At 28.6% G+C, this 19,843-nt stretch overlaps 3 protein-coding genes across 4 annotated transcripts in view; all 3 read left to right on the forward strand.

The window, feature by feature from the left end:
* The first annotated feature begins 3,572 nt into the window (after positions 1–3,572).
* On the forward strand, positions 3,573–6,406 carry LOC116850739. Its single transcript, XM_032829356.1, has 2 exons — positions 3,573–4,196; positions 4,782–6,406. Exons 1-2 carry the CDS (start codon positions 3,668–3,670, stop codon positions 4,949–4,951), a joined length of 699 nt encoding a protein of 232 aa, XP_032685247.1. The 5' UTR covers positions 3,573–3,667; the 3' UTR covers positions 4,952–6,406.
* Positions 6,407–10,074: 3,668 nt separating this feature from the next.
* The window catches only part of LOC116850733, a 26,329-nt gene continuing 16,560 nt past the window's right edge, over positions 10,075–19,843 (forward strand). The window contains exons 1-2 of one of the 2 annotated variants that reach the window (XM_032829350.1): positions 10,092–10,308; positions 10,388–12,286. In XM_032829350.1, the coding sequence (XP_032685241.1) occupies positions 10,497–11,474 (978 nt within the window). In that variant the 5' untranslated portion in view covers positions 10,092–10,308; positions 10,388–10,496 and the 3' untranslated portion in view covers positions 11,475–12,286. Of the gene's footprint in view, positions 12,287–19,843 lie in introns of those variants that run through there. The other variant, XM_032829349.1, reaches the window with a different exon arrangement.
* On the forward strand, positions 16,344–18,539 carry LOC116850736. Its single transcript, XM_032829352.1, has 2 exons — positions 16,344–16,561; positions 16,641–18,539. The coding sequence occupies exon 2, from the start codon at positions 16,750–16,752 to the stop codon at positions 17,725–17,727; it is 978 nt and encodes a 325-aa protein (XP_032685243.1). The 5' UTR covers positions 16,344–16,561; positions 16,641–16,749; the 3' UTR covers positions 17,728–18,539.

Genomic DNA, 19,843 nt, shown 5'->3' on the forward strand with positions numbered 1-19,843 from the left:
CGGATTGGAGCATACAACGCAACTGGTGCAACTGGCTAATATCACGGGCGCTAATTATAACAAAAATAAGTCAGCCATTAAGTCAGCTCGAATGGGATACGATATTATTGGCAAAATCGTGTTATAAGTGTCACCGACAGATAAGTATAAAGCCATGCGTCATTTGCTATTCAGCTAATTTTTGTGATGATCACCAAATGCTATTTAATCTAGAACACAAGGATATCTGTAAAGAGCTGTTACTATTATTGAACATTGATATCGTCTGTATGAAAGGCGATATTTTGCATTTATGTCTAGATAAATTGGAGTTAACCACATTTCCAGATGCTAGACCTTATAATGACATGATTACATTTATTAATAAATATTTAGTTATGGAAAATTTAAATAATAATCAAACAGAACTTCACTTCCCTACTCAAACTTTGTGGTCATTAGAACATTATATGTGTTCGGATATATTAAGCAGTCCTCTGACTTTATACTACGCGTTACAAAAATCAAAATTATTATTTTTTCCATATACTGCTTGTAAATTTACCGTCCATATTATAGAGGCAAGTACAATAGATGTAACGTGTTTAAAAGTTTGGCATATTTTCCTACATCTCTTTTCTGATATAAAAGAACTATATATTGTATTTATAAATTCGCCAATATTCGAATCGTGCGAACTAGGGAGCGTTTGTTCAAGATGCCGTAATTATAATCAGAAACTTTATGTTGAACATGTATCAGAGCCGTACCACAGATATGCGGGCTTAAAGTCATTTAAACAACCTAATGTGATCATAATACTTGACACAGATATATATTCGTTGAACAACGAAGGACCAAGCGTTGAATCTGTAACAACAGTAATAGCACAAAAATGTCCGTTACTTCTAACCATTCATCCTGAAGCTAGAATGTTTTTAAGAAAAAAAATAGATACAAGCAGAACTCGATTGTACAAGAAAAATAAATTCTGTGGTTATAGGCCATATAGAAACCTTGCGACTGGTGGAGTGTATTACCGAAATGCGTATTTTATTATGTATTCATAAATTTAAATCACATAACCGACTCAGTGGCTGAAGTTCAGAAGTTGTTTCATCATAGTTTTTATAGTATAATATTGTAGATGTTTCTGTCAATTTTTAACGATATTCGTAGATAAGTAATGAACTTCTTAGTGAGATATATATATTCAGTCGAAAATTTTTTGTATTTTGATTCTTACCTTTTGGAAATATGTAAAATATATTTATGTGACGTAATAGAATGATTGCCGTACACACACAGAGTATATAAAACTTTTGTAATTCGCATACTATTCGTACACTATATTCCATAGTTATAAATATTATATTCCAAATTTCTGTACTCAGCAATAAGTAATTATTTTGTAAGTACCTTCTTCATTGTACGTGTTCTGCAGGTGATAAGTGGTAAAAACTTTGGCAATATATTTTATATGAATTAATAATCTTTATGTTATAATATAATCTTAATATAATATATATATATCCTTATAATATAATATATCTTTATGTTATGTTATATTTATATAAATTAATATAATCCTTATGTTATACTTTTTAAACAATATACGTAACTCATTGAATGTTTCACGATTTTTATATTTTAAACTGTCAAATCATATTAAAAAGTATAAAAACGAAAACTTGGAATTATTAGTATCTTCCAAGTTTTCATCTGGTATTGTAAATTAAATACATGTATAATCATAGTCGCCAATGAAATGTAGACTTTTTAATAGCATACATACATTAATAAATAAATATTATATATCTTCCCACTTTTTCTGTAAAATTTTTAGCATATGTACACTTTGTCTTAATATGTTTTAAACATATTGCCAATGCATTTTTAAATATTGTCAACGATTATACGAGAGAACTCAAATTCTAGAAATTAGTTAAAATCTATAAAAAATGTTAATCATGAATTTTCATATCAGACAACTGGCTATGTTCTAAAATGCATTGTTTAAAAAAATTAAACTTATTATTTAAGTAAGATGTATAAATGACTGTAGAGATGTTTGAATAAATAATCCAAATAATTATAGATAGAGTTAAAATACAATTTTAAATTAATTAATTTTTCATTCTTTTGTGGTTTTGTAAGTTTGATATAAAATTATTCGAAATAATATTTTGTTCGGCGAAAGGCCTTATATAAACTAACTTTAACAAATTTAGTACCATAAAAAATGGCAACGCATAAGAGATATATCCGATGTTGTAATTTTTACAAATTTTAATAAGGAAAAATACTAAAATATACATGAAACGAATTGTTCATTTTACGGTGAAAATATTATATTGCGCATTTTGGTTTAAAAGCGATGATTTTAGTCTGTTTGACAAACTACATCCTGGAGTCCTCGGAAATGCGACAACGATGATTTAGAACAATTGCTCGTTGCAAATTTGGCATAAACGCAAAAAGTGCAGAAGAGTTGGGAATAATGCAACAACCTATTTCCAAATAGGAAAGATCAAAAAATGAGAAAAGTGTATTACCCGACAACTCATCGATGCCATAAAAATCTAGCCATGACAGCTCTTCTTTTCTCAATAAACAACGTGTAAGCAACGTATAAAGACTTTTTATGGAAAATCATTAAGGGTGATGAAAACTTGAATCTCTACAATCTTAAACGTATAAAGTCATGCGTATATTCCGATTATCAAGCATCTTATCTGGTCGCAAATCCTAAACAAATGAAGGTTCTGCTCTGCATTTGGAGGGATATCAAGGGCGCGGTTTATTATGAGTTATTCGAAATATTATTTTGGAACCGGTTGAAAGTGCGAATTGCTACAAACTCTAATTATAGTACCTATGTTATATTAAGTTTAAAATTTCTCGCGAAGTATCATATGCATTATTATGTAGCAAGTTAGTTGCGACTAACGTTGTTAATTCTGTCTACGTATATATCATAAATATCTAAAAGACATTTTAGAGAGGTCTGAACAATACTCTATTTATTGAACATATCTTTATAATGTCTCTAAGATGTCTTTTAGACAATTGTGCTGTTTAAATATTTCCATTTATAGTTAAAAGAAATTTATATGTATTCACAACACAGCTCCTCAACTTTTAATATATATCTTTTTCCGTAGTTATTATTTAATTATATAAAATTTTTTATAAATATTGGTAGTCGCATATTTATCTCAATATATTTTTCAGAGAAACATCATTTCTTTGTTCTTCAAATAAAGATACTTCTGCGAAAGAGTAACATATTTTTAATGTAACATGTTTTTTTAATAACACTTATAAATACTATTCCCAAAACGTATCGGCATTGTACCACTAATAACTATTTCATTGCCTTTCTAGTCAAATTGAAACAATTCCATTGTATGTATCACATTTGCCATATTGTTTCCTTCTACTAACGAATACTTCTACTTAGTTATATTGGCAGTTACAATTTATCATGTCAACAATTTCCTTGTTATGCACAAACATACTTGTATACGTTACTAGTATCCTTTGTATTATTATCAACAAGACATCTATATATAATTCGCACATATGTTTCTGTTATATTAGGTGAGTTGTCGAGCTTCGCGTATTATATCGAAATAAATATTACAAATAAAATATTCATAAATATTCATTCCTAAGACATATCGCGATGAGTGTTGGCGAAATAATAACTTTTGATGGACCATACACAACAAACAAATATAATCAGTTTTTCAATCCAAACACTTGTCATGTTTGCAAATTGCCCAGCAAAAATTTAATACCATGTAATAAGTGCTATATGGTTTCTTATTGTTCGAAGAAGCATCAAAAGATACATGAAGACACACATCTGGTATTCTGCAGAAATCTAGCAAGGATAATAAGAGACAAATCGGATTGGAACACATGTCATGATCGGAGAAAATGGGTGGAATCAAGGATGGCAATTATAATAAAAATAGCTAATATCACAATATACGAACATGATTTAGAAATAATAATTCGCGCAAAATCGTGTTTTAAATGTTATCGACAGATAAACATAAAGCCATGCGTCATTTGCTATTCAGCTAATTTTTGTGATGATCACCAAATGCTATTTAATCTAGAACATAAGGATAACTGTAAAGAGCTGTTACTATCACTGAACATTAATATCGCTTGTATAAAAAACAATATTATGGATTTATGCCTAGGTAAATTGGAGTTTACCAAATTCCCTGATGCTAGACCTTATCATAACATGATTACATTTATTAACAGATATTTAGTCATGGAAAATCTAGATAACAATAAAAAAAAATTGTATTCCCCTATCCAAAGTTTCTGGACATTAGAACATTATGTGTGTTCGGATTATGTAACTGGTCCTCTGACATTACATTACGCGTTACAAGAATCAAAATTGTTATTTCTTCCGCGTAATGATTATATATTTATCGTCCATATTATAGATGCAACTAAAACAGATGTAATGTGTTTAAAAGTTTGGCATATATTCCTACATCTCTTTTCTAATATAAAAGAATTATATATTGTATTTATAAAACCGCCAATATTCGATTCGTGTGAACTAGGGACTGTTTGTTCAAGGTGTCGTAATTATAATCAGAAACTTTATGTTGAAAATGTATCAGAACCGTATCACAGATATGCGTGCTTAAAGTCATTTAAACAACCTAATGTGATCATAATACAAGACACAAATTTGTTTATGGTAGGAACCTGGTGTGAATCTATACCAACAATAATAGCACAAAAATGTCCGTTACTTTTTACAGCTTTTCATAAAGATAAAATAAAATCCGTCACAACAAAGATGCAAGAAGTAACAGGTGCAACAAGTAATCAACTGTACAGAAAAAATAAATTCCGCAGTTGTAGGCCACATAGAAACTATGTGACTCATGGAGTGAATTACCATAATGAGTATTTTATTATGTATTCATGAATTTAAATCACTTAACCCAACCAATCACAGGCTGAAGATCAGGAGTTATTTTATCATAGTTATCATTTCAGTATAATATAGTATTGTAGATCGCGGGTGTTTTTTAGGTAATAGGTCATAGAATATTTGCAATATATTTTATATGGATTATAATCATTATGTTGTATCTTTTAAACAATATATATAACTTATTGAATGTTTTACGATTCTTATGTTTTAAACTGTCAAAGTATATTAAAAAGTATAAAATTAAAAATTTGGAACTATTAATATCTTCTGAGTTTTCATCTCTTATTTTAAATTAAGTACAAGTTTAAACAAAGTTGCCAATAAAATCCAGATTTCTTAATATTATGCATGCATTAGTAAATATATATTATGTATCTTCCCCTTTTTCTTTAAAATTGTAGCACATTTATATTTTGTCTCAATATTTTTTGAACATTTTGCCAATACATTTCTAAAGATAACCAACAATCCAAGAAGTCTCAAATTCTAAGAATTAGTAAAAATTCTGATTCTGGCCTGTACTTGGATATTTAATTACTTCGTTTTTTACTGTTCGTGTGATATTTGTGTATTGTGCATGGTAGCTGAATAATTGCAACATTTTATATGGATTACATTCTTCATACTTTACGTAGTACCAGAATCTATAACTCATTACACTGACATTACAATAAAAATTGCCAAAAAAATATTGAAACATAGAAAAACATATCCGAAACTATTATTGGTGCCATCGATTATTATATATTATTTGTATCTGTAAACATAGCTGGAAACAAAATTTTTTTTTAATATTTTTATTTGCAAATATATTATATTTTCTCCCTTCTTCCTGTAAATATATAACATATGCGCAGTTTGTTTCAATATAAACACATCTCCTATGTGCGCTTGAACGTAATAAACTATCCAATGACAAAACTTAACTTTAGGTAATTACGTAAAAACTTAAACAATATACAAAAAACGAAATGTACATCTCACATAGTGTTAAACGTGTATTGTTTTTATATACGATTCATACGTCTTACCTTGCGTAGGGTCTTGCTAAGCTTTTCAGTATCTATTTTAGTATATAGTAGAATCATACATTTAGTAAAGCGAAGATTTAGTAGATCATTCTCCCTTGCGTAGAGATCTTGTTAATCTTTTCGGTATTAACGATTTTTAATATATTGGAGACTCATTTATTTAGTAAGCTGAAGATTTAATAGATATATTCATAGGAACATAGATATATTCAATTGGAACATAAGTTTCGGTCTACAACCTCGCTTTAAGCTTTAATCATAAGCAACTACTAACTGACTAAACACAATCGATTATTCTTGAGAAGTAAGGAAAATAATTGACTATGGTTGATCAGTTGCTTAAGACTTAAAGCTTAAAGCAAGGTTGTAGACACTAATGCGTCGTCTACAATGGCAGTAAGAGTAGTAGTAGTAAGAAATAAGCAGTACGTAAACAGACCAATCACATTCGATTATTTTTTTATCGTGAGAAAGGAATAGGTCTATTTGCTTACTGCTTATTTCTTACTACTACTCCTACTGCTAATATAGACGACGAATAAGTCATCTAAAAGACGTCTTAAAGACGTCCCTTAGACGTCGGAATATCAGACTCGTGTCCCGATTTTAGACGTTGTGCGAAAAAGTTCTTTCGTAATATAGACTATCGGCTATATCTTCAAATGTATTGGAGAAACCCAGTTCATACCCTATTAAATCATAATATACATATAGTAATATAATGATTGCACTAAATATGTTTCCTTGCTTTCTTTTCCAACAAATTAATAATAAAAATTGTATGTGCAATAACTCAATCATTATAATATCTATGCTATATTATAACTTTACAATTTCACGCAGAGTATCATTTACATCATTATGTAGTAAGTTGCGACGAAAGTTGTTAATTCTATCTATATCATAAATGTCTAAAAGACATCTTAAAGACGTCTGACGATATTATATTTATTGTAGACGTCTTTGTAATGTGTTTAAGATCTTTGACGATATATATTTATCGTAGACGTCTTTAAGATGTGTTTTAGATATTTGTGATGCTTGCATATTTTCTTTAACGCTTGAAAAAAATTTGTATTAACAACACAGCTGCCTCACGTTAATATAGATCTTTTCTTCATAGTTATTACTTAATTATACAAAAATGTTTATGAATATTGATAATCGCATATTTATGTCCATATATTTATGTGAAAGCATTTTTTTGTATGTTTTTCAAACAAAATATTTTTTGCGAAAAAGCAACAAACTTTTTAATGTACTATTTAAGGTATGTTTTTTTAGTGACGCTTATAAATATTATTTTTAAACATATCCGTATTATAAGAGTGATAACTATTTCATTGTTCTTCTAGTGAAATTGTAGCAATTCAATTGTATATACTATATTTGCAATATTGTTTCTCTCCACTAACAAACACTTCTAGTTTGTTATATTGAAAGTTACAATTTATTTTGTCAACAACTTTTTCGTTACATACAAACATACTTGCATCCGTTATTAGTGTCCCTTGTATTATTACCGGCTAAACATCTATATATAACCACCATACATGTTTCAGTTATATTCGATGAGTTGTCGAGCTACGAGAATAATACCGAAACAAATATTACAAATAAAATACTCATGAACGTTAATTACTAAGAAATATCGCGATGAGTACATGTGAAATAATAACTTTTAATGGACCATACTCAGCAGACAAATATAACCAGTTTTTCGATCCAAACATTTGTCATATTTGCAAACTGCCCAGCAGAAGCTTAAGAATATGCCTACCTTGCTGGATCTTTAGGTCATCGTTAAGATGTATTTTGAATATTGTGCTGTGTGAATTCTTTTCCATATAAATATAATTTGTTATCATAGATATAAGTAATTTTTGATAAACTTCCGAAAACTACCCACGCCCGATTGGCATAAATTTTGGCAAAAATACTCCAAATGATATCAATTAAATGTCCGTAAATGGATTTCCACCGACAAAAACGTTTAATACCAAAAATGTTTAAATAAATTTACATATCTCTATTCGTACTATGCTCCTTTCCTAGACAAATCTACGAATTTTAGATCGATATAATATTTGTTGCGATGAAATATTTGTTGATTTAAATATGTAAATGTCATGTTTACAATCGTAAGTCACCTATCTGTGTATTACACGCGAAACATGTATGGATCATATTTAGCATCGTAACACAGAGCAAAATTCTTAGATTTGTTTAAGAAGATTTAGACATCTCACCTCCGATTATGAAGTCTGTCACATCGACATTTCTATAAATATATCTATTAAATCTTCACCTTACTAAATAAATGAGTCTCCAATATATTAAAAATTGTTAATACCGAACAAGATCCCTACGCAAGAGAGAATGATCTACTAAATCTTCGCCTTACTAAATGTATGATTCTACTATATACTAAAATAGATACTGAAAAGCTTAGCAAGACCCTACGCAAGGTAAGACGTATGAACCGTATATAAAAACAATACACGTTTAACACTATGTGAGATGTACATTTCGTTTTTTTTAGAATGTTATCAAACCGGGGGAAGGGATGACTTCGCCGCCTCACACCCCCTTAGACAACAAGTTTATCGTTTGCAATGTTTAAATAATGCTAATGTTTCAATAAGGCTTCGTTACTTATACATGTTCAAATATATTTCTAATTCGTGCACTGTTTGTATGTACAAGTGGCCACAGATATTTACTATAAAAATCGTAAGTCTCCCTTAAAATCTTGTATACATGTCTTTTTGTAACTATTTCTTTCAAGTACCACAACAAGAAACAACGGTTTCTTATGGAGTAGCACTTTTGTACATAACAAACTTTTGAACAAAGTCCTTGATAATTTACTACATAACATATATTATACTTACATTTTTTTGTATGTTTTTCAAACAAAATATTTTTTGCGAAATAGCAACAAATTCTTTAATGTATTTTTTAAAGTATGTTTTTTTAATGATACTTATAAATATTATAATATTTTCAAACATATCCGTGTTATACAAGTGATAATTATTTCATTGTTCTTTAAAGTGAAACATTATATAATACATATTGTACTTTCTCAATTACATTATACATTGTATTACTTACATTATATATTGTATTTATACTAACATATTCTATATTGTATTTTCTCAATTTCTGCTCAATTTCTTCTGTATTTTACAGGTAAATTACTTTTCATACTCCCTCTCTCTCCCATTGATTATTACTATCACAATGACAACAAATATCTTTAGCAAAAAATGATTGCCACAGAAAAAATTCGGAAAAGTCTGAATTATAAATAATTACCTCTGTAGATTTGTTTCTCTTATTAACGTATTATAAAAATTGTATGTGCCACAACTCGATTATTATAGTATCTGTGTTATACTATAAATTTACAATTTTCCGTGGAATATCATATGCATCATCATGTAGTAAGTTAGTTGCGACAAAAGTTGTTAATTCTATCTATATATCATAAATATCGAAAAAACATCTTAGAGACACCTGAGCAATACTATATTTGTTGTAGACATCTTTATAATGACGCTAAGATGTGTTTTATAAAATTGTGCTATTTAAATATTTCCTTTTATAGTTAAAAGAAATTTATATGTATTCACAACACAGCTCCTCAACTTTTAATATATATCTTTTTCCGTAGTTATTATTTAATTATATAAAATATTTTATAAATATTGGTAGTCGCATATTTATCTCAATATATTTTTCAGAGAAACATCATTTTTTTGTTCTTCAAATAAAGATACTTCTGCGAAAGAGTAACATATTTTTAATGTAACATGTTTTTTTAATAACACTTATAAATACTATTCCCAAAACGTATCGGCGTCGTACCACTAATAACTATTTCATTGTCTTTCTAGTCAAATTGAAACAATTTCATTGTATGCATCACATTTGTCATATTATTTCTCTCGACTAAGGAATACTTCTAGTTATATTGGCAGTTACAATTTATCTTGTCAACAATTTCCTCGTTACTTACAAACATACTTGTATACGTTACTAGTGTCCTTTGTATTATTATCAGCAAAACATCTATATATAATCCGCACATATGTTTCTGTTATATTCCATTAGTTGTTGAGCTTCGCGCATTATATCAAAATAAATATTACAAATAAAATATTCAAAAACGTTAGTTACTAAGACAAATCACCATGAGTGTTGGCGAAATAATAACTTTTGATGGACCATACACAAGAAACAAATATAATCAGTTTTTCAATCCAAACATTTGTCATGTTTGTAAATTGCCCAGCAAACATTTAATACCATGTAATAAGTGCTATATAGTTTCTTATTGTTCCAAAAAGCATGAAAAGATACATGAAGACTCACATCTGGTATTCTGCAGAAATCTAGCAAGGATAATAGGAGACAAATCGGATTGGAACACATGTCGTGATTGGAAAAACTGGGTGCAATCTCGATTGGAAATTGTAAGAAAAGTATGTCAGAACATAATGTACCCGCAAGATTTCGAATTAATCATATGCGCAAAATCGTGTTTTAAATGTTATCGACAGATAAACTTAAAACCATGCGTCATTTGCTATTCAGCTAATTTTTGTGAGGATCACCAAATGCTATTTAATCTAGAACATAAGGATAACTGTAAAGAGCTGTTACTATCACTGAACATTAATATCGCCTGTATAAAAGACAATATTTTGCATTTCTGCCTAGGTAAATTGGAGTTTACCAAATTCCCTGATGCTAGACCTTATCATAACATGATTACATTTATTAACAGATATTTAGTCATGGAAAATCTAGATAACATTAAAAAAAAATTGTATTCCCCTATCCAAAGTTTCTGGACATTAGAACATTATGTGTGTTCGGATTATGTAACCGGTCCTCTGACATTACATTACGCGTTACAAGAATCAAAATTGTTATTTCTTCCGCGTAATGATTATATATTTATCGTCCATATTATAGATGCAAGTAAAACAGATGTAATATGTTTAAAAGTTTGGCATATTTTCCTACATATCTTTTCTAATATAAAAGAATTATATATTGTATTTATAAAATCGCCAATATTCGATTCGTGTGAACTAGGGACTGTTTGTTCAAGGTGTCGTAATTATAATCAGAAACTTTATGTTGAAAATGTATCAGAACCGTACCACAGATATGCGTGCTTAAAGTCATTTAAACAACCTAATGTGATCATAATACAGGACACACATTTGTATATGGTAGGAACCTGGCGTGAATCTATACCAACAATAATAGCACAAAAATGTCCTTTACTTTTTACCACTTTTGATATAGGCGAATTAAATTACGTTAGAGAAAAGATGCAAGAAGTAACAGGTGCAACGAGAAATCAACTGTACAGAAAAAATAAATTCCGCAGTTATAGACCATGTAAAAACCGTATCATTAATGGATTGTATTACCGAAATGCGCATTTTATTATGTATTTATGATTTTAAATTATTTAACCCAACCAATCACAGGCTGAAGATCAGGAGTTATTTTATCATAGTTTTCAATTAAGTATAGTATAGTATTGTAGATCATCCGTGTCCTTTATGTAATGAGTGATAAAATATTTGCAATATATTTTATATAGATTATAATCCTTATGCTGTACCCTTTAAACAATATACGTAACTCATTGAATGTTTTACGATTTTTATGTTTTAAACTGTCAAAGTATATTAAAAAGTATAAAATTAAAAACTTAGAACTATTAATATCTTTCGAGTTTTGTATCTGTTATTGTAAATTAAATACAAGTTTAATCAAAGTTGCAAATAAAAACAAGATTTTTTAATATTATGCATGCACTAGTAAATATATCTTATGTATCTTTCCGCTTTTTCTGTAAAATTGTAGCACATATACATTTTGTCCCAATATTTTTTGATCATTTTGCCAATGCATTTCTAAAGATAACCAACATATAAAATGTCTCAAATTCTAGGAATTAGTAAAAATTCTGATACTGCATAGTACTTATATTTCATTACTTCGTTTTTTACTGTCCATGTGATTTTTGTTTATTGTGCATAATAACTGAATAATTGCAACATATTTTATATGGATTACATTCTTTATACTTTACGTAGTACCAGAATCTATAACTCATTCCATTGATATTACAATAAAAATTGCCAAAAAAATATCGACACATACAAAAACATATCCGAAACTATTATTGGTGCCATCGATTATTATATATTATTCGTAACTGTAAATCTAACTGCAAATAAAATTTGAATTTTTAATAGTTTTATTTGCAAATATATTATATTTTCCCCCTTCTTCCTTTAAATATATAACATATGCACAGTTTGTTTCAATATGAACATATCTCCTATGCGCGTTTGAACATAACACATAATCCAATGACTAAACTTAACTTTAGGTAATTACATAAAAACTCAAATATAAAATAGGAACATAAGTTTCGGTCTACAACCTCGCTTTAAGCTTTAAATCATAAGCAACTACTAACTGACTAATCACAATCGATTATTCTTGAGACGTAAGGAAAATAATTGACTATGGTTGATCAGTTGTTTAAGGCTTAAAGCTTATAGCGAGGTTGTAAATACTAATGCGTCGTCTACAATGGCAATATGAGTAGTAGTAATTAGTAGTAGTAATAAGAAATAAGCAGTAAGTAAATAGACCAATCACAATCGATTATTTTTTAAACGTGAGAAAGGAATTGATCAATTTGCTTACTGCTTATTTCTTACTACTATTCCTACTGTCAATATAGACGACGCATAAGACGTCTTAAAAACGTCCTTTAGACGTCGGAATATCAGACTCATGTCCCGATTTTAGACGTTGTGCGAAAAAGTTCTTTCGTAATATCGGCTATATCTTCAAATATATTGGAGAAACCGAGTTCATACCCTATTAAATCAAAATATACATATAGTAGTATAATGATTGCACTAAATATGTTTCCTTGCTTTCTTTTCTACAAATTAATTATATAACAAATTAATAATAAAAATTGTATGTGCAATAACTCAATCATTATAATATCTATGCTATATTATAACTTTACAATTTCACGCAGAGTATCATTTACATCATTATGTAGTAAGTTGCGACGAAAGTTGTTAATTCTATCTATATCATAAATGTCTAAAAGACATCTTAAAGACGTCTGACGATATTATATTTATTGTAGACGTCTTTGTAATGTGTTTAAGATCTTTGACGATATATATTTATCGTAGACGTCTTTAAGATGTGTTTTAGATATTTGTGATGCTTGCATATTTTCTTTAACGCTTGAAAAAAATTTGTATTAACAACACAGCTGCCTCACGTTAATATAGATCTTTTCTTCATAGTTATTACTTAATTATACAAAAATGTTTATGAATATTGATAATCGCATATTTATGTCCATATATTTATGTGAAAGCATTTTTTTGTATGTTTTTCAAACAAAATATTTTTTGCGAAAAAGCAACAAACTTTTTAATGTACTATTTAAGGTATGTTTTTTTAGTGACGCTTATAAATATTATTTTTAAACATATCCGTATTATAAGAGTGATAACTATTTCATTGTTCTTCTAGTGAAATTGTAGCAATTCAATTGTATATACTATATTTGCAATATTGTTTCTCTCCACTAACAAACACTTCTAGTTTGTTATATTGAAAGTTACAATTTATTTTGTCAACAACTTTTTCGTTACATACAAACATACTTGCATCCGTTATTAGTGTCCCTTGTATTATTACCGGCTAAACATCTATATATAACCACCATACATGTTTCAGTTATATTCGATGAGTTGTCGAGCTACGAGAATAATACCGAAACAAATATTACAAATAAAATACTCATGAACGTTAATTACTAAGAAATATCGCGATGAGTACATGTGAAATAATAACTTTTAATGGACCATACTCAGCAGACAAATATAACCAGTTTTTCGATCCAAACATTTGTCATATTTGCAAACTGCCCAGCAGAAGCTTAAGAATATGCCTACCTTGCTGGATCTTTAGGTCATCGTTAAGATGTATTTTGAATATTGTGCTGTGTGAATTCTTTTCCATATAAATATAATTTGTTATCATAGATATAAGTAATTTTTGATAAACTTCCGAAAACTACCCACGCCCGATTGGCATAAATTTTGGCAAAAATACTCCAAATGATATCAATTAAATGTCCGTAAATGGATTTCCACCGACAAAAACGTTTAATACCAAAAATGTTTAAATAAATTTACATATCTCTATTCGTACTATGCTCCTTTCCTAGACAAATCTACGAATTTTAGATCGATATAATATTTGTTGCGATGAAATATTTGTTGATTTAAATATGTAAATGTCATGTTTACAATCGTAAGTCACCTATCTGTGTATTACACGCGAAACATGTATGGATCATATTTAGCATCGTAACACAGAGCAAAATTCTTAGATTTGTTTAAGAAGATTTAGACATCTCACCTCCGATTATGAAGTCTGTCACATCGACATTTCTATAAATATATCTATTAAATCTTCACCTTACTAAATAAATGAGTCTCCAATATATTAAAAATTGTTAATACCGAACAAGATCCCTACGCAAGAGAGAATGATCTACTAAATCTTCGCCTTACTAAATGTATGATTCTACTATATACTAAAATAGATACTGAAAAGCTTAGCAAGACCCTACGCAAGGTAAGACGTATGAACCGTATATAAAAACAATACACGTTTAACACTATGTGAGATGTACATTTCGTTTTTTTTAGAATGTTATCAAACCGGGGGAAGGGATGACTTCGCCGCCTCACACCCCCTTAGACAACAAGTTTATCGTTTGCAATGTTTAAATAATGCTAATGTTTCAATAAGGCTTCGTTACTTATACATGTTCAAATATATTTCTAATTCGTGCACTGTTTGTATGTACAAGTGGCCACAGATATTTACTATAAAAATCGTAAGTCTCCCTTAAAATCTTGTATACATGTCTTTTTGTAACTATTTCTTTCAAGTACCACAACAAGAAACAACGGTTTCTTATGGAGTAGCACTTTTGTACATAACAAACTTTTGAACAAAGTCCTTGATAATTTACTACATAACATATATTATACTTACATTTTTTTGTATGTTTTTCAAACAAAATATTTTTTGCGAAATAGCAACAAATTCTTTAATGTATTTTTTAAAGTATGTTTTTTTAATGATACTTATAAATATTATAATATTTTCAAACATATCCGTGTTATACAAGTGATAATTATTTCATTGTTCTTTAAAGTGAAACATTATATAATACATATTGTACTTTCTCAATTACATTATACATTGTATTACTTACATTATATATTGTATTTATACTAACATATTCTATATTGTATTTTCTCAATTTCTGCTCAATTTCTTCTGTATTTTACAGGTAAATTACTTTTCATACTCCCTCTCTCTCCCATTGATTATTACTATCACAATGACAACAAATATCTTTAGCAAAAAATGATTGCCACAGAAAAAATTCGGAAAAGTCTGAATTATAAATAATTACCTCTGTAGATTTGTTTCTCTTATTAACGTATTATAAAAATTGTATGTGCCACAACTCGATTATTATAGTATCTGTGTTATACTATAAATTTACAATTTTCCGTGGAATATCATATGCATCATCATGTAGTAAGTTAGTTGCGACAAAAGTTGTTAATTCTATCTATATATCATAAATATCGAAAAAACATCTTAGAGACACCTGAGCAATACTATATTTGTTGTAGACATCTTTATAATGACGCTAAGATGTGTTTTATAAAATTGTGCTATTTAAATATTTCCTTTTATAGTTAAAAGAAATTTATATGTATTCACAACACAGCTCCTCAACTTTTAATATATATCTTTTTCCGTAGTTATTATTTAATTATATAAAATATTTTATAAATATTGGTAGTCGCATATTTATCTCAATATATTTTTCAGAGAAACATCATTTTTTTGTTCTTCAAATAAAGATACTTCTGCGAAAGAGTAACATATTTTTAATGTAACATGTTTTTTTAATAACACTTATAAATACTATTCCCAAAACGTATCGGCGTCGTACCACTAATAACTATTTCATTGTCTTTCTAGTCAAATTGAAACAATTTCATTGTATGCATCACATTTGTCATATTATTTCTCTCGACTAAGGAATACTTCTAGTTATATTGGCAGTTACAATTTATCTTGTCAACAATTTCCTCGTTACTTACAAACATACTTGTATACGTTACTAGTGTCCTTTGTATTATTATCAGCAAAACATCTATATATAATCCGCACATATGTTTCTGTTATATTCCATTAGTTGTTGAGCTTCGCGCATTATATCAAAATAAATATTACAAATAAAATATTCAAAAACGTTAGTTACTAAGACAAATCACCATGAGTGTTGGCGAAATAATAACTTTTGATGGACCATACACAAGAAACAAATATAATCAGTTTTTCAATCCAAACATTTGTCATGTTTGTAAATTGCCCAGCAAACATTTAATACCATGTAATAAGTGCTATATAGTTTCTTATTGTTCCAAAAAGCATGAAAAGATACATGAAGACTCACATCTGGTATTCTGCAGAAATCTAGCAAGGATAATAGGAGACAAATCGGATTGGAACACATGTCGTGATTGGAAAAACTGGGTGCAATCTCGATTGGAAATTGTAAGAAAAGTATGTCAGAACATAATGTACCCGCAAGATTTCGAATTAATCATATGCGCAAAATCGTGTTTTAAATGTTATCGACAGATAAACTTAAAACCATGCGTCATTTGCTATTCAGCTAATTTTTGTGAGGATCACCAAATGCTATTTAATCTAGAACATAAGGATAACTGTAAAGAGCTGTTACTATCACTGAACATTAATATCGCCTGTATAAAAGACAATATTTTGCATTTCTGCCTAGGTAAATTGGAGTTTACCAAATTCCCTGATGCTAGACCTTATCATAACATGATTACATTTATTAACAGATATTTAGTCATGGAAAATCTAGATAACATTAAAAAAAAATTGTATTCCCCTATCCAAAGTTTCTGGACATTAGAACATTATGTGTGTTCGGATTATGTAACCGGTCCTCTGACATTACATTACGCGTTACAAGAATCAAAATTGTTATTTCTTCCGCGTAATGATTATATATTTATCGTCCATATTATAGATGCAAGTAAAACAGATGTAATATGTTTAAAAGTTTGGCATATTTTCCTACATATCTTTTCTAATATAAAAGAATTATATATTGTATTTATAAAATCGCCAATATTCGATTCGTGTGAACTAGGGACTGTTTGTTCAAGGTGTCGTAATTATAATCAGAAACTTTATGTTGAAAATGTATCAGAACCGTACCACAGATATGCGTGCTTAAAGTCATTTAAACAACCTAATGTGATCATAATACAGGACACACATTTGTATATGGTAGGAACCTGGCGTGAATCTATACCAACAATAATAGCACAAAAATGTCCTTTACTTTTTACCACTTTTGATATAGGCGAATTAAATTACGTTAGAGAAAAGATGCAAGAAGTAACAGGTGCAACGAGAAATCAACTGTACAGAAAAAATAAATTCCGCAGTTATAGACCATGTAAAAACCGTATCATTAATGGATTGTATTACCGAAATGCGCATTTTATTATGTATTTATGATTTTAAATTATTTAACCCAACCAATCACAGGCTGAAGATCAGGAGTTATTTTATCATAGTTTTCAATTAAGTATAGTATAGTATTGTAGATCATCCGTGTCCTTTATGTAATGAGTGATAAAATATTTGCAATATATTTTATATAGATTATAATCCTTATGCTGTACCCTTTAAACAATATACGTAACTCATTGAATGTTTTACGATTTTTATGTTTTAAACTGTCAAAGTATATTAAAAAGTATAAAATTAAAAACTTAGAACTATTAATATCTTTCGAGTTTTGTATCTGTTATTGTAAATTAAATACAAGTTTAATCAAAGTTGCAAATAAAAACAAGATTTTTTAATATTATGCATGCACTAGTAAATATATCTTATGTATCTTTCCGCTTTTTCTGTAAAATTGTAGCACATATACATTTTGTCCCAATATTTTTTGATCATTTTGCCAATGCATTTCTAAAGATAACCAACATATAAAATGTCTCAAATTCTAGGAATTAGTAAAAATTCTGATACTGCATAGTACTTATATTTCATTACTTCGTTTTTTACTGTCCATGTGATTTTTGTTTATTGTGCATAATAACTGAATAATTGCAACATATTTTATATGGATTACATTCTTTATACTTTACGTAGTACCAGAATCTATAACTCATTCCATTGATATTACAATAAAAATTGCCAAAAAAATATCGACACATACAAAAACATATCCGAAACTATTATTGGTGCCATCGATTATTATATATTATTCGTAACTGTAAATCTAACTGCAAATAAAATTTGAATTTTTAATAGTTTTATTTGCAAATATATTATATTTTCCCCCTTCTTCCTTTAAATATATAACATATGCACAGTTTGTTTCAATATGAACATATCTCCTATGCGCGTTTGAACATAACACATAATCCAATGACTAAACTTAACTTTAGGTAATTACATAAAAACTCAAATATAAAATAGGAACATAAGTTTCGGTCTACAACCTCGCTTTAAGCTTTAAATCATAAGCAACTACTAACTGACTAATCACAATCGATTATTCTTGAGACGTAAGGAAAATAATTGACTATGGTTGATCAGTTGTTTAAGGCTTAAAGCTTATAGCGAGGTTGTAAATACTAATGCGTCGTCTACAATGGCAATATGAGTAGTAGTAATTAGTAGTAGTAATAAGAAATAAGCAGTAAGTAAATAGACCAATCACAATCGATTATTTTTTAAACGTGAGAAAGGAATTGATCAATTTGCTTACTGCTTATTTCTTACTACTATTCCTACTGTCAATATAGACGACGCATAAGACGTCTTAAAAACGTCCTTTAGACGTCGGAATATCAGACTCATGTCCCGATTTTAGACGTTGTGCGAAAAAGTTCTTTCGTAATATCGGCTATATCTTCAAATATATTGGAGAAACCGAGTTCATACCCTATTAAATCAAAATATACATATAGTAGTATAATGATTGCACTAAATATGTTTCCTTGCTTTCTTTTCTACAAATTAATTATATAACAAATTAATAATAAAAATTGTATGTGCAATAACTCAATCATTATAATATCTATGCTATGCTATAACTTTACAATTTTCCGCAGAGTATCATTTATATCATTATGTAGTAAGTTGCGACGAAAGTTGTTAATTCTATCTATATATCATAAATGTCTAAAAGACATCTTAGAGACGTCTGACGATATTATATTTATATTATATTTATTGTAGTCTATATAATATCTTCAGGGTTGGGAAGTAACGCGTTACTTGTAACGACGTTACTATTTCGTTACTTTTGTTTTATAACGATTTGGTAACGCCGTTACTTTTTTGTATCAGTAGCGAAAAAGTAACGGCGCTACATTTTCTTTAGTAACGAGTAACGAAATTCATCGTTACTTGTATCGTTACTTTTTTACTATAATGACTTTTGTACACAGAACGCGGCAACACTTACCACGCTACGAAAGTTTACACATGATAAACAATTAATATGCTTTTCGTAAAGCCCATTCTACAATAAGCAATAAATCTTAAGTTATAACAAAATTGATCAATCATAGTCGATTATTAGAAGAATAATCCACTGTAATTGGTCAATTTT

This window comes from Odontomachus brunneus, unplaced genomic scaffold (genome assembly GCF_010583005.1).
Source record: "Odontomachus brunneus isolate Ranch 3 - 2012 unplaced genomic scaffold, Obru_v1 Obru_scaffold_154, whole genome shotgun sequence".
In the NCBI taxonomy this organism is placed as follows: Eukaryota; Metazoa; Arthropoda; class Insecta; order Hymenoptera; family Formicidae; genus Odontomachus; species Odontomachus brunneus.